We start from the raw sequence: 15306 nt of genomic DNA on the forward strand, positions 1-15306 counted from the left end.
CCATCTGCTGTCGAGGACAGTAGTTTAGGTGTCCCTGGTTTGAAAGGTATTTCCTGATTCTGTTGTTTTACCACATTTTTTGAAGCAACTGGATATCCTCTGCTCATGTTTGTGTTTTATTTACAGGCTCCACACACAGCGAGCTCATTCACTGCTCTCTGAAACATGAGCTCCAGTTCTTACTGTGGACTTGTTGAACTCTTTCTGCTCTCACATAAAAACATGGAGTCAGTCTGAGCCCTGTGGCTTCATGTGAGTCATGCTGGTGATGCTGGGACCCTCTGTGGGAGCTGCGACAGCGATGAGTGATGGACAACAGATGGAGTTTCTTCCTGCTCGGACGTGGACTCACATCCACAGCTGATCCTGTATACATTAAATACTCGTCTGCCTACATTCAGTGCTGTGGTCTCAGTGGGGATCAGCAGTTAGTACCATACAAGAACCTTTGGTCTACTTCCTGTTCTATCAGTCACATTCTGGCTGACTTCTGACTTCTGACTAATGGAAACAGTTTCTCAGTATTTGTACTTGTGTTCTTGTCATCAGTCAACAGGTGGAGTGCTCTCAAACTGCTTTGTGTGTCCCTTTGAAGACAGGCGGTGACACATAACCACGTACACGTAACACATCTCGGTACTGTGGGCAGGTTACACGTGAGCTTCATCCACACTGATCACTGGGTCTATGAGGAGTTTTATACATATGAGCGATAACAGAGCACCTTATTCTTATCTTGTCATTATGACCTACTGTCATTGTTGTATCGATGGTAAATGTTGTGCAATATGTAACAGTTAATATATTTTAATCAGGAAACAGGCTCTCATTGGTTTGCAGGCATGAAAGGAGATCTGGGCGGAGCCAGAGGAGATCTGGGCGGATGTTGAGCGCTTGTATGGCTGCATTTGTGTGGGAAACATTAGAGCCCCATAATTATCTTATAGAAGTGACAGTGTCATCGTTTTGTTATTCACCTGTTCGTGGTTTTATGTATTTGTCTTTGACTAGAGGTGACCGTGCGTTTGCCTTGGCTGCACTAGATTTGTGGAATAACCTTCCTATTGTTGTCCGCGCGTCTGATTCTATCCAATCATTTAAATCACAGTTAAAAACCTATTTATTTAACCTTGCCTTTCCTGCTTGTTCATGCCTGTATCTGATCCCTAGACTTACTCCATTTTACTGTTTATACATAACTTTTATGGCTTTGTGCTTTTAAAATGTTTTACTTGATATGCATTTTCTGCTATTCCTGTGTATTAGTGACACTGACCTGTTAGCATACTTGGTACTTTGTTATGGTCCTATAATATTTATGTTTTATTTTCTCTCTTTTATGTGAAGCACTTTGGTAGCCGTTGGTTTTTAAATGTGCTCTATAAATAAAATTGTATTGACTTTGTTAGCTTGTTAATGAGAAAAACAAGTCTGTGTGTGTGTGTGTGTGTGTGTGTGTACAGCTTTTAAACGAACCTCCATAATGTCTGCCTCAGTGCTGGTTGGAAAAATTAATGCAAATAACAGTAACAATCAGTCTTCATCATGAGACTGTGTGATTACCTGTGGCCTTGGCTGCCTACGTGTCCATTTGATCATGAATAAATCTGAAAGGTCAGGAAGTGCGTCTTTGGAGTTGTGCACCAAGCCTGGCTCGGATGCATAAAAGGATTTTGTTGGCTTTCTTAAATGTGTATTTTTGACGTATGTTGAACGTTTCTTCTACTAAAGTGATCCCAGAGTCACTTCTTTTCTGTACTCAGGAAGATTTAGGGGGATAAGAAGTAGAAGTCTAATATTGGTTTTGTTTCCATGAGAACAACATTTATCTTGTCCTACTCATGGACTCCTCCATTTTACAGCTTTTCTGATGTTATTTTCTCCTCTTTAGATATCCAGTCCGCAGATGAACGGTCAAGCCAGCCAGTTTGAGCTTTGAGATCATCAAGTATGGTGGTGGTCCAATTGTAAAATGACCCCGCTACGTCCTCCTGTCCTCCAAATTTGTATGAAGTAGCAACTGAGTATTGCCTTAGTTTAGCCAGATTGCATAAATATGTTAATGGTTGTAATATTAGTGATACAGTCATTTGAAAAAGGTGACCTCATATATCAGATTAGCCTGTGGAGTTTGAATAAATGAGCTGCTCTCATCTACTCAAGACCAAATTTTACGCTGTAAGAAAAAAGTCAGAAAGACTTCATTAATACAAGCTTCATTCCAGCTAATTTTAGCCAGTTTTAGCTTGTTTGTTTACTAGTGTTAGCTAACATGCTGACAGGACATTAAGTAAATTTGCTAAACAGGCCCCCAAAATCAAATAAAACAAAAAAAGTCCTGTTGGTTTTGACCAGTTTTCTTAAAATTCCTATTTGAGCAGACGTCACTCAATAAGACTGTGTTTCTTCTGAGTAATGTTAGCTAATGTTAGCTAGCCCAACATGGGCATTTAGTTGATACCCATCAGAGCAGCTAGCTGGCTAATCTTAGCTTACTGTTACTACAAAAATGACATCTGAAGCCAACATTTTTCTCCTTGTGTGAGTTAAAGCTGTGACTCTGAGGGTTCAAGGATAAAGTTTGCTTATGAAAGGGCAGCTTAGGGCACAGAGGAGCTTTATCAGGATCTACTAACAGCAGTACTCTCAAAATTGCATGTTTAGCGCAGCCTGCTGTGGGCCCTTATTTCCTTTTAATATAATTGAATTTCAAATGTAAAAATAATCTCTGAGTGACATAATAAACAGTTGTTTTAATACATATTACATGACTTCTAAATCCCCAAAGCAGCGCTTATGGCAGGCTGACAGGTGTGTGCTGCAGCCGGCCTCCATTTTGCCGAGTACGGTTTTTGCCACGGCGCTGGACGTGTAGCTGGCAAAATCAAAATGGTGGCTTAAGTTATTAAAACTGAGCAGCTTTCATCATTGGCTGCTGAACGTCAAGGTTGGAGGAGCAGCGAGGATTAATGTCCTTTAAAGCACAAAGCCTGCTGTCACTGCCCGCTCTCTCTCTCTCAGCTGATCCCGTCATCTCATCATCCCACGCCGTCCTCTGCTCTCTTTTGCTCTTTCTCTCTTTCCGGCCAGCTGTCCAGTCGACGTCCATCACTGCAGGATTTTTTTCTGCTTCTCTCTCTCTCTCATTTTCCCAGATTTCCCTTTTTTTCTTTCTGATTTTCCCACCATCTCTTCCTCCTCTGGATCCGGGCCGAGATATGAAGCGGCACCATGGGTTTTATGGAATTCTACCTGGAGATTGACCCCGTCACCCTGAACCTCATCATCCTGGTTGCCAGCTATGTCATCCTGCTGCTCGTCTTCCTCATCTCCTGCATCCTGTACGACTGCCGCGGCAAAGACCCCACCAAGGAGTACGCCCCTGACAACACGCCAGCGCCGCCCAGCCAGTCGCCCATACGCCTGGTGGTCATGCAGAACTCGCCCACCACCACCCGGTACGAGCCCAACAACAAAGCGAGCCACGCCGAGCTGCCGACGCCGGACCTGAGCCGGGACAGAGGAGAGCGGGAGCGGGAGAAGAGGAGTACTCTGGTCTGAGAGGAAGTGGAAGGTTCGGACAGATAACCATGAAGTGCTGCTCTTTCATTCCCAGACTCTTATTTTTTAATTTGAACATCCCGGATGGCGCTGAGGAGCCAGCAGGAGGTAAGGCGTCCCGAGGAGGCCACTTAGCAGGCCTTTGGTGGGTTTGATGGAGGTACTGGTCCGTGTATGATGGAGGTACTGGTCCATGTATGATGGAGGTACTGGTCCATGTATGATGGAGGTACTGGTCCATGAATGGTCAAAGCAAAGAGAATCATTGTGCTGCTGTTTTTCTTTGGAAGACCAAACCGTGTTTTAATCACTGTTGAAGGCAAACACATCGGATCCTTTGTAGGATCATTCATGTCTAAGTCTCTATGATGGATTTGTGCTGCGTGATGTGGCCCCGACGTTCTGACATAATGAATATGTCGTTTAACTAAAGCAGAAAAGATTTTCTTTTTATCTGACTTTATGGGGACCCCACCTACCACCTGACCTACAGCACGGGGACGCCTACATTCTGAGGACCTTCGTGAAGCTTGTTTATTGGTTTATTTTGGGGTTAAGTCATAGTTTACAAGTAAAGGCTGAAACTGGGTTAATCGTGTGTTTACCAGAATGAATGTGGACGGGCCCAGTGGGTTACTATAGGTCAGCCGTGGTCCAGTGTCAGACCAGTAACAGCACTGGGGCTTACATCAGTCGGTGTCCCACGAGGATCTCCAAGGAGTAAAAGTGTTGAGCAGAGTGAAACCCCCAAACCACATCTGTTTAATCATCTCACATGTGAACATCTGCGTGTGTGCAGATGTTTCAGTTCCCTGCGTGTCCACAGCATCTGTTCATCCCATGAACACAGCTCCTGTCCGACCATCGGCGCTAATCCACCCAGCATTAGCAAACGCATGGAAATCAGTGATTTGTGATATGCGTCTCGGTGTGTGACGTGAATCGAGGACATTGTCGGAGCAGCTGATTGGTTCCCTTTGTTAAATCAGATTAACAGAAAATCGGAAACAGAAAAAACAGATTTAGATTCAGAACTGCCGTCGAACACGGATCTGCTGCACGCAGACAGAGAAACGACAGTCACAGAGCACTTAGCTTTAATTTGCTTAAAAGTCACACAATAACAAACATTTTCAGTCGGCTGTCTGCGTCTGTGGCGTGGAGTTACAGAACGAATGGACTCAAACGAGCCACAGACAAAATCACGCGGTGAATGTTTGATGTTTGACAGATTTGTCTGTGACTCGGACCAACACAGGAAACCTCGCTGAAAGATATTTATTTATTTTAGCATTAAAAACATTTCAATTGAGTTTGCTCATACAAGTGGATTAAACATCACAGTTTACAGTATTTTACTATAAAATGACAGCATTATAATTTAAGGCAGCTGTGGCTTAAACCGTACACAGGGTGGAGGTCGTTGTTAGCGCTCGTTGACCGGTTACTTTAAGTGCCTGGCATTGAAATCCAGACGTGTTTTTTGTCAATGATACACAGAATTCTGCTAATGCATGAAATGCATCAAAACACACGTCTTTGAGTCAAGTTTGGTTTCAAAGTGAGCTGACAGGCTGAAAGCAGCTCTCTGTCTGAATTAGCTTCACTGCAGAAATCACAGCTGTGATGTTCCTCATAAACCAAATACGGCCCTTCTTAAAAACATAATCAGATTCTCAGTCATGATATTATATATGAGAATATTACGGATGAATGATGGTTAAAATAAATGTATTAATCCAGAGCTGAACATGGACGTAACTGTACCGACCATAGTCCCAGGGAATGATGTTTGTAGATTAGAGATTAGTTTGGAAATTTAAAGTAAAACAAGGTGATCCAGATGTTTCTCCGGATCCAGAGAGTTTAAAGAGCAGTGAGGACATGCAGTCTCCTGAAGGTCTTTACAAAATGGGTTGAGTGCATGTGCACAACAGAAACCTTTGTCCTGCTGGTGGTGCTCAGGAAAACTGCAGATCAGGCTGTCATCAGGGCTCAGATGGATAACTTAACATCAGTCAGCCATGCAGAGGTATTGCTGTAGGACACAACAGATCCAAAGAGTGGAGCCATGGCTACGTCAGATCCGTGCAGTTCAAACTGTTACCTGTGCTAACACTGACACAGTAAAGGTGCCACCTGCCAGGTCATCAGTTCTTCTTTGGCTGTGAGGTCAGGTGAAGGCTCTTTATCATCTGGACTTCCTTTTCCTTACATTTACACCACTAACACATCACTGTCCCAGTTACTCAGTCCCACAAACAGTCCTGGAGCCTTGAGCTCAGCGCTCTTTTCAACAAGAGTGCAGTTTTTCTTCTGACTCCTAAATCGCTCGGCGCTACGTTAGCATCAACCAGCTTCTCCTGAATGAAGCTGCACTCACATCTCAGGTCCTGATGAAGCCATAAAACAGCTAGCACTCACAGGAGCGCCTCATGGCTCACGCTGCAATGTTTCCCAAAATATGGCAACTGCTTTGTCTACGATAAATGAGTACGCATGATCTGCTTGTGTTGTGATTTACAAATTATTCATTAGCAAACATGTTGGAGTAGGAGTAAAGACTGTAGAACATCTAGAACTAGATCTATAAATGGTAAGACATGTTGGACGGTCCTATTCAGCAGTGGTGAACATCCAGTGATCGAACGCCTCGAGAGCATAAAGGGTCTATAAATGTCTTGGTGTCTGCAGCCTACTTTCAGAGGACTTCAGCCCACTGAGGTCTAGTAGAACATCTGGTGAACCTCTCTGGAATCATGAACAACCGACACGATGTTAGGCTGGCAGTCGTTTGGACTGTGAGATTTCCGACTTCACAACTTGGTCTCTAGTCTCAGCGTCTTCTTTTTTCATGAACTTGAAGCAATTTGTTGAGCCGTGTATGAAATACATGAAACCCTGACATGCAGAGCAGCAGCAGACTGCGTCCTCCACCCCCAACCTGAGGTCTCAGAGGACTCGGACTCTTAAGCTTTGGTCCTGACGCTTCAAACCAGCCTGTTAATCCCCCGCCTCTCCCCGCCCACCATCACACAGATCAAATAAGCTGACAACATAAACCCTCACTGGACAGGAAAATAATCAATGGAAAGACTCTGGGGTCAGCGTCACTCATCCCTTTGACGTATGCTGGACAGCAGGGATAACCGTTTGGATGCTTGATTGTACGGGTTAATGTTCACAGCTGTGCAGCAGATGTTGGTGTTATCACAGATTTACTGGGTGGTGTTAAAAGAATCTGATGGAGGAATTCTGATGATGTTTGTTTGTATTTGATTTATCTGTATCTGAGAGAACATCCTGTGTCTATGTCGTACTGAAGGAGACACCAGCATCAGTGATGGAGACCATTTGCGCACTAACACAAGGCACAGCTGGAGTATGGATGGTAACATCTGATGTTGTTCTTTTGAACTTCATGTGTCAGCAGAACATTTAGCATCCTTTTAACAAAAAGCTCCTCCTACATTAGCTCTGAGGTGCTTTCCATCTCCAAGCTCAAGAACAAACTCAGCGTGGAGTTGTTCCTCACTGATGATCTGCAACAAGTCGAACCAGCAGGTCATGGCCATCAGTTTGTTAGAGCAGCACCAACATACTGAGCACACTGTTAATGACGCGCTTCAAAGGTTCAAACTTATGGATCCAATCTGATCAGTTGGAATTTAAAGAAAAACTTAAAAATGCTTCAATTTGTGCCTGAAATGACTGAAAAGCTGTTAAGAATGGAGAATAGTAGAGATCAGAGTATTCACTGTGTTTTTTCTGTGTTATTCCAGAGTTTTGACCTCACCTGCAAATCCCAGAATTCCCTCCAGTTACCACCACCGTCCTCCGCTCACCTACAGCGCCATCAGCTCACCACGGGATAGTGGATCTGTGGGATTCTGGAGATTCGGCTTCACCGGGATCTGCAGAAACTTCAGAGCTCGCAGTGTGTGAACTTAAAGTCATCAGTACCAGATTCTCCATCTCACCTCAGTGATGATGTGACCCCACCCCACCAGCCTGACAAAGGCTGTGTGGGTGGTGTCAGCACCTTCCCTGAAACCACAGAGTGTGGCCATCACTGGAAAACTGAAGATAGCAGTGATGGAGTAGGGCGCTGGCTGCGGTTCTTCAGTGGATGCCATCTAATCCAGGAGGAACACTCCTCGCTACCCTGCAGGAGTTTAACAATATAAAGTGCACTGTATTCAATCCTTAAATACACATGTTAAGTATGCTTCTTCATTTTGAGTAAACCGGAGCTTCGGAAGAGCCAATCAGCTTGGCGTTCATGATGACATCCAGTTACGATGACCCTGTTAGCGTTTCCCACGCCACTAACGAGAAATCCAAACGTGTTTTTAAAAGCTAAAGGCTGGATCTTACAAAGGAAGTTTCAGTATTATATGGACACCTGTGTCCTACAGAGGTAACTGTAAGGTTACAGCCAGCATGTTTTCAAACCCCCACCCCAGCCAGGAATCACCGGGGACTGATTCTTATACACCTCCCACACATCGGTTGTGTGGATAATCACAAAAAGGCGTTGATGGAAACTCCTGAACAGGCAGCCGTATTCTGTACGCTGCATTTACAGCGCTTAACAAACTGTAATGTTAGCCAGCTGTATGTGCAATCACTTTAGTCTAAATATGTTCAATGTTACAATATAGTTATTGTTTTTATACATTCATTTTCAAATTTACTGTTTTACAAAAACAAGAAAAAAAATTGGGGTTTAAAAAAACAGCAAATTTAGTTTATTTGTCAAATAAATGAAAATCAAACTTTATCATTAAACAAGTTTGACAGATGTTCTTGTTTTATGATCGCTGGTCTAACAGATTTGTTAAGCTCTGTAGCTGCACAGCAACAATAAACTGTCTTCTATCATCTGTGAAAACATTTTTTCTTTTTAATTTAATATGATTTTACTTGATGCTTTGTTGACAGTTTCCAATATGACACCACAGTGTTTGCAGTCAGTGTCTGCTGTTCCCGTCATGTAGTCGGCGACTACGTCGGACTAAAGAACCTTCATGAATTAGCCCGTCTCCATAGTAACATCAAAACATCACTTTCTTAAATTATCAAAGACATTTCTACGAGTACATAAACAACCATTTTTAACCAGTGAGACTTCAAACAGCCGCTTGTTACCATTCAAAGCAAACTCTTTCTGCTGACTCTGTCTTAGTTTCACTTTCAGTTTGTGCACTTCCTCATTATGTTGTCATACCTGTTGTCTGCTGGGCCACGTTAGAGCCTGCCACGTGGACACAATCTCTCACTTCCTGTTACATTTGTAAAGGAAATGTGAAAAACTGGTTTGAAAACCTTTCAAAAATTATTTTAATTTTAATGAATCAACAGAGAAACTTAACTATTGGGAAGCATCAGTAAAACTCAGAGAACTGCATTATTATACATATTAAACAAAAAAAAGCAACAACCATAAATTAATTAATTAATTAATAAGAAATAAAAAAATAGTGATTACCTGATTGTGCTGTAGCACCTGCAGCGCTGCATGCTGGGTCAGATTAGGAACCCAGAAAACAGGTGATGGTGCTCTGCGGTCGGAAAAGCTGCGGCTTTCTGACAGTCTGACTCCAAACGTGTTAATACAAACAAAATTAGAAAATTTTATAAAGATAAAATGAAACACACAGTTTTAACAGCTTTTGTGTTACATTTACTCTGCTCAGTACGATCTCACTCAAACTGACGACACAGAAAACTTTGCACTGTCTGCTGGTCTGTTTTACGAACCCAGCGCCGAGGCTAACGTCATAATGTTAACGTTAGCATTTCCACCATTTGGTGGTTTCCTCATGTTAGTAAAACCTGAACTTAAAAGTTACAAAAATAAATACTGTTGTGCTTAAAAGACCATGAATAGTTTAAATTTTCATAGACACGTAATGATTTTGTAGCACCTGTCCACTAATTAAGAACACGACGTAGTTTTGGCCCCAAAATGTAGTTAACGCATCCTGTGACCATTTCATCCAAATGAAACGACAAAGAAAACCTGGCTGGGAGCTGCGAGTCGAACTCTGGACAAGATTTTCTTTGATTGGTTGATGAAATCAGTATCTCGTGTTTTATTGTCATTTTAGTGACCTTTTTAAAAAAAACTACAAAACTTTAAATAAAAAAATTTAACTTTTAAATATTCATTTAAAATAATTCCAAATATAAACACTTTCAGTTTCTATAGAGACAACCACGCTGACGCTGCCACACCCTGCTCGCTGCCTGCTGGGCCAGACTGTAAACAAAACCAGCAGGTTATTTTACACATTTAACCTTCAGGACATCAGCTCATGTCAGTAAAACCTGAAAGATGTTAAAAATATTTAAAACACAAAAAAACTGCTGTTGTAAATATAAAAAGAAAACTCTGAATAGTTTCAGTTTTGTGGGCGCGCTCCCAGATCCAGCCGTACTCCTGCGGTAGCACAGTCTGCTGGGCTGTGTTACCTGAGTTACCTGAGTTACCTGTGTGACGTTCAAACACAACAGAAATGCTGCTATAGATCAAAAATGCAAAAATGAGTAATTTGAGTTTTTGTGGTACACACGGTGATAAAGTCGCAGCCTCTGCTGCGCTGCCTGCTGGGCCAGTTAATGAGCTAATGAGGGCTAGCTTTGTGCTAATTTAAACCCTTTATCAGTTAATTGATCGATGTGATCAGACGTATTGGAGTAGATGCTTGCAGTTAGGGTCTGCTGCTGCGTCTGCTTTCTGTGATTCAAACATCCATTTGATGCTTCTGGAAACCACTGTGGCTACACCTCAGCAGACTGGTTTAATCCCGCACCCTTCCTGAAACTACAAAATCCTCCTCAACCAGATAGACTCCGCCCCCACCGCTCATTGGCTCTGGCACTGCTGGACAAATGATCCCGCCCTGAGTCTTTTTAGAGGGCTTGTGCCACAGAGGCCGTCGCTGGAGCAAATCCTCTTATATAAAAAAAGCACAGCCAGCTGAGCAACCCACCAATGGCTGCGTCGTATCCGTAATATGAATTGCACAATTATCCGCCCGTCCATGTTTCATGTTTGGGGATTATATAGTGGCCACTGCTGCGTATTAGAAGGATGTATTATGTATTTGTTGATGTCTTTTTGTCTGTGGGGAAGGTTACGTAAGCTTCAGGTTGTCAGCAGGCTCTGATTTCGTTAGATTCGGGTCGAGTTGGTGGCTCATCATGAAATACAAAAATACCTAAAAACACATAACAAAGGTTGCAAGTTAAGGTTTCACCAGAGTGTCAGAAACACTTTAAATGGTTGAAAATGTATCTGAGGTGAACTGCTTTGTTTTAGTTTGGCCCATTTTCTGATGATGCACCCTTCCATATCGTATAACATGCAGCCATTGCATTGCACTTACCTTTCTAAGGAAACCCTACTTTTAGATTTTTTGCTGACCTGTAGACACATGTTACTGCAGCTGCTGATTAAAGAGTTACTGCAGATCATAAGCATAAAACATGCCATCTATTAATGATCTGTTATTCCTCTCTGTGATGAAAACATTACAGTTTAGGTACTCCTGGATTTTGTGATTCCTGATGTATATTCAGTCAGAGAAATACGAGCTGGTAATGTTTTTAAGGAAATCACACTAATGATGTCAATACATTGTTTTCTTTTCAAGTCTGTCACTGTGTAATCCAAATTTCTAAGTTTTATTTGATCCCAGTGTACAGAAAAATGAAAATCTATGAATAAACGAGTGGAAACTAAACAGCTGTGTTTACCAGTAGAAAAGCTCCAGACAATGTTCTCATTCTGTTTACATATTAAGGCTTTAAAAATTATTTTAATACATCTCCACTGAATGTGACATTTATACTCAGAGTGACTCTCACAGCAACGGTGAACAACAGTAGTTAATGTTAGCTTACAAATTAAGTCCACTAATCGCTAAAATCACCAAACTAGAAACAGATGTATCTTTACACAGGCTACATATAGCTACTGTAGCTGTGTCCCAAAACCTAGGCCGCATCCCTCGGAGGACCTGGCCTTCGCGGTCTATGTGAGCTGGGTCCTTCCAAGACCGAGAAGGCCGGAAGTGAGCGGCTGTGAAATTGGACGGTCTAGCCTTCAGTGTTGCGTCACCGCTGTCTCGGTGGAGTTTAAACTCGGCCGTCTGCTCCTTGCTATCTAAAATATAACAGGACACTGGAGTAAACTCGGGACCATCTCACACTTCTGTTTAATCAGTTTTCTGTTTGACGTTTATTCAGCTGTGTGGAAACTATAACTTTAATCTCGGCCAAACTAACCCTAGCTAACCCCCGGCTAGCTATCGAGCTGGTGGGTAACAGACGTCTCCGAAAAATGTCGGAGCACTTTTGCAAATATGTGATGTCTTGATGAATGAAACAGATATTTGAAGTTTACACAGCTACATTCTCGCGTGAAAATAACTTAAAAGTTTATTTTGTGGCCCAGAAAGCGTAATAAGAGTAATATTAAAACTAAGTAGCGGCCGCCATTGTTGGGAACTGGAATTGGCTGGAGCGAGCTATGAATTCTGGGATTGGTTGGGCCAAGAATAATACACACATCCATCAAATTTAGGGAAATGATGCACGCATTTGCCGGCCCCGTTTGGAGCAGCCTTCGAATTGGGACAGCTTTCGTCACCTGGCTGTGATGTCATCGGCGTACAAATGCGGCCTCAGAAGGATGCAGCCTAGGTTTTGGGACACAGCTTGTAATAATTGATCTCTATTAGCAGTTAAATTAATGTTCGCTAACATTAGCTAGGAGAAGGTCCATGAAGATGACTGTGACCCATCTTTCTTCTGCTAACACTGAAAAACCACAATGTTTGACTTGGCTAATTCACCCAAGCTGGTCATGTTCAAATTATTTTATCAGTTAATGTTACCAATAATCACTAAAGTTATGTAGCGTAGCTAAGCTAAAGGTAGCTGGCTAAATATAACATTCTGGTGAAAAAGTTATATCTGAGCAGAAATGCTAGTTGGCTAGCTCGCCAAATTACTTCAGCAGCTAGCGTGATACTGTGATACTAACTTCTGTGAAACAGTTTTTCTTTAAATCACGTAATTTATCTTCTACAGCAATAGCTAACATTGCAGTTAGCCTGCTAGCTGACATTGGCTCAAATATTTTGCTAAGCTCTGAAAGGGAAAATGACAACTTCATACTGTGGTACATTAGGACTAAAACACTCGATAGGGAGTGTTTCGTGTTCTCGCTCCCTCTGAAATGACTGAAAAGTACTCAGCTGTCAGCGTGTGATGGTCTGAACTGTGGGATTAGCAGAACATCCTGATCTGCTGCCTTCCACTTTGAGAAAGTGGCATTACATAATGACATTTCCAGCTGAGTGGGGCGATACAGGCGTTCATCTACGTGACTGCATGAATCAGAAGAGCTCTGCGTGCTGGGTGTACACCGGGATTAAAGCGGGACTCGACCCAAAGAGCCAGCAGTCACATCTCTGTATGAGGGACCTGATGTTTTCAGGCAGCAAGAGGACGTCAGGATTATCAGATAACGGACGCCGGGGCATGGTGGCCTTAAATCATGAATGAAGTTTGAAATGTTTTGCAGGAATTAGAAATATTTATCCTCGCCCTGAAAGGGATGATTCAGCTCTTAATCAAAATCTCTAAAATGGCTTCACATCAATCTTTTAACCCCTAAAGCGTCCTCACCTGTGCATAATCATTTATACTGAACACGCACAAAGTGGTGCTTCATTTTCATTAACAGGGCACCTTCACTTAATGAGCCATTCAGTCTGATTGGCAGGTTAATGCACACCACTGCTGACCGAGTTCATTCTTCTCCTGAAGGCTTGCACCGCTTCCAGAGACGACAGTGAGTAGAACAAATAAGTAATAAATGAGAAACTATCTCACTCTGCTGCTGGTTGCAGCCTCCTCACTGCTGCACAAAATGTTTCCTGCTGTACATTTTGTCCCAGAAAAGTTGGTGTTTCCAACAGAGGGTAAAGGAAGATTAATGTGAGTCAGAGACGGAGAGAGAGATGAAGATGAAGATTAGTTTTAGAAGAAGTAATAATGAAGTAATCTGGGCTACTTAAAAAGTGCTGCAGGTTAATCAACAAGATCCAAACCAGAGTAAAGGTGGGACCTGAACACACCTGAGGAGCTGACAGGTAAACATGGAACATGTGGAAGCTACGGTGGCCCTGAAATGTCAAAAACACTAAAACTTAAGAAAATACCAGCAAATACAAAAATGCTACAAAAGCACAGAAAACAGAAAGGAAGCTGAACAAAACACAACAGTAATAGACAAAAAGCATAAGAGATGATGACGTTTCAAGCCAACAGTGAACGGCTGAAAGCAAACGTAATTACAATATTAACGAGTCATGTGATTAAAACACATGCCTGTTGTGGTCGACGCCCTCCCCAAACCTTCAGTGTCTCGCTTCTTTGTAAAATTCAGAGGTCGTCTGCAGTGATGGGTGGTTGGGACTGCCACGGCCAGCCCCGCCCACCTACCTCTGATAGGCGGAGCTTACGTGTATGATGGGTCATAAGATGTAATTACTATGGTGTAAGGGGAGAATCTGATGGCCACACAGTCACCATAGAAACCAGTGAGGGCAGGCAGTCATACAAGAGGGAAAGACAAAGGAAGTAAGACGGGGGAAATGATCGTGGTGAACCAAAACTATGGAATTTGGACACCGCCATGTTGTTTTTTTGTAATCATATTTGGACTGGATGGTGCTGCGCTGTTATCAGCTAATGCTTGGTTACTGAGCTGCATCCACAGACTGCATGGGAGCATCACAGACACACACACCTGCTAATTAGTTCTAAATATGAGTTTTACTAAATAACGTTGATTTGTTTTCTGGGACTGGGTCATGAAAAAATTTGGAGGAATGTTTAAAAATGTGTTTTTTAGAAATCTGCAGGAAGCTCAGAGACTGAGTTACTGAGCTGTGTCAGATAAACAGGCTGACATAAGCTGACACTATCCTGTGATAAGCACACACAGACGCACTGTATATTTACTGACATTTATTATGAAAGGGTTCAAAGGAAGTGATTTGTACCTGTCCTCCTTTCAGGTCACAGTAAGCTCACAATGAAGACAAAATACTTTAAACTGTGGAGATGAACCAAGCTTTACACGCAGCTTTGTTCTGGGCAGACGACTAACTGCACAGCGACGGTGGATTCACTCTGCACACAACTCGCTCTGCATGACCTTTGACCTTTGCAGCTGTCTGTGTGCCTTAGACTGATGGGGGAGCTGACAGGGTTTAGGTTCTCCACTCAGGACTCCGTCCCTCCATCAGCACTCTGAGGCTCTGAGGACCTCTGCTGGAGAAGGTGAGGGATTACAGCTGTCACTACTTCACACCAGAAGCTGCAGATTCAAAACGTTCCTCATATTTTTATTGGTTAATACTCATTCTGGAGTTCTTGCTCAAGCTTGTTGGAAAAACTGATTATTGATTAAAATTTCAAATCAGACGTAGAGAAATGGATTTTTTTCTCCCTCATGTTTACACATTAGCAGTGGAGGTGCTGCCTCCTGGTGGTCATCGGCCGTCTGAGCTTTTGTAATCTGTGGAGGTTTTTCTAATGATCATCACCACCAGGACACATGAACTTCACATCAGACTACAATAGAAATGATCCTCATGTCCACAGGAGCACATTTGAATAATAACTTTATTTGTATAAGACTCGTGCAGACCGGATGAGTCA

General features: G+C 42.6%; 1 protein-coding gene across 1 annotated transcript; it reads left to right on the plus strand.

The window, feature by feature from the left end:
- The first annotated feature begins 2844 nt into the window (after positions 1–2844).
- Positions 2845–8241, plus strand: si:ch73-256g18.2 (small integral membrane protein 36). Its single transcript, XM_039616205.1, has 2 exons — positions 2845–3669; positions 7344–8241. The coding sequence occupies exon 1, from the start codon at positions 3232–3234 to the stop codon at positions 3559–3561; it is 330 nt and encodes a 109-aa protein (XP_039472139.1). The 5' UTR covers positions 2845–3231; the 3' UTR covers positions 3562–3669; positions 7344–8241.
- Positions 8242–15306: the final 7065 nt, after the last annotated feature.

This window comes from Oreochromis aureus, linkage group 8 (assembly GCF_013358895.1).
Source record: "Oreochromis aureus strain Israel breed Guangdong linkage group 8, ZZ_aureus, whole genome shotgun sequence".
Classification (NCBI taxonomy): Eukaryota; Metazoa; Chordata; class Actinopteri; order Cichliformes; family Cichlidae; genus Oreochromis; species Oreochromis aureus.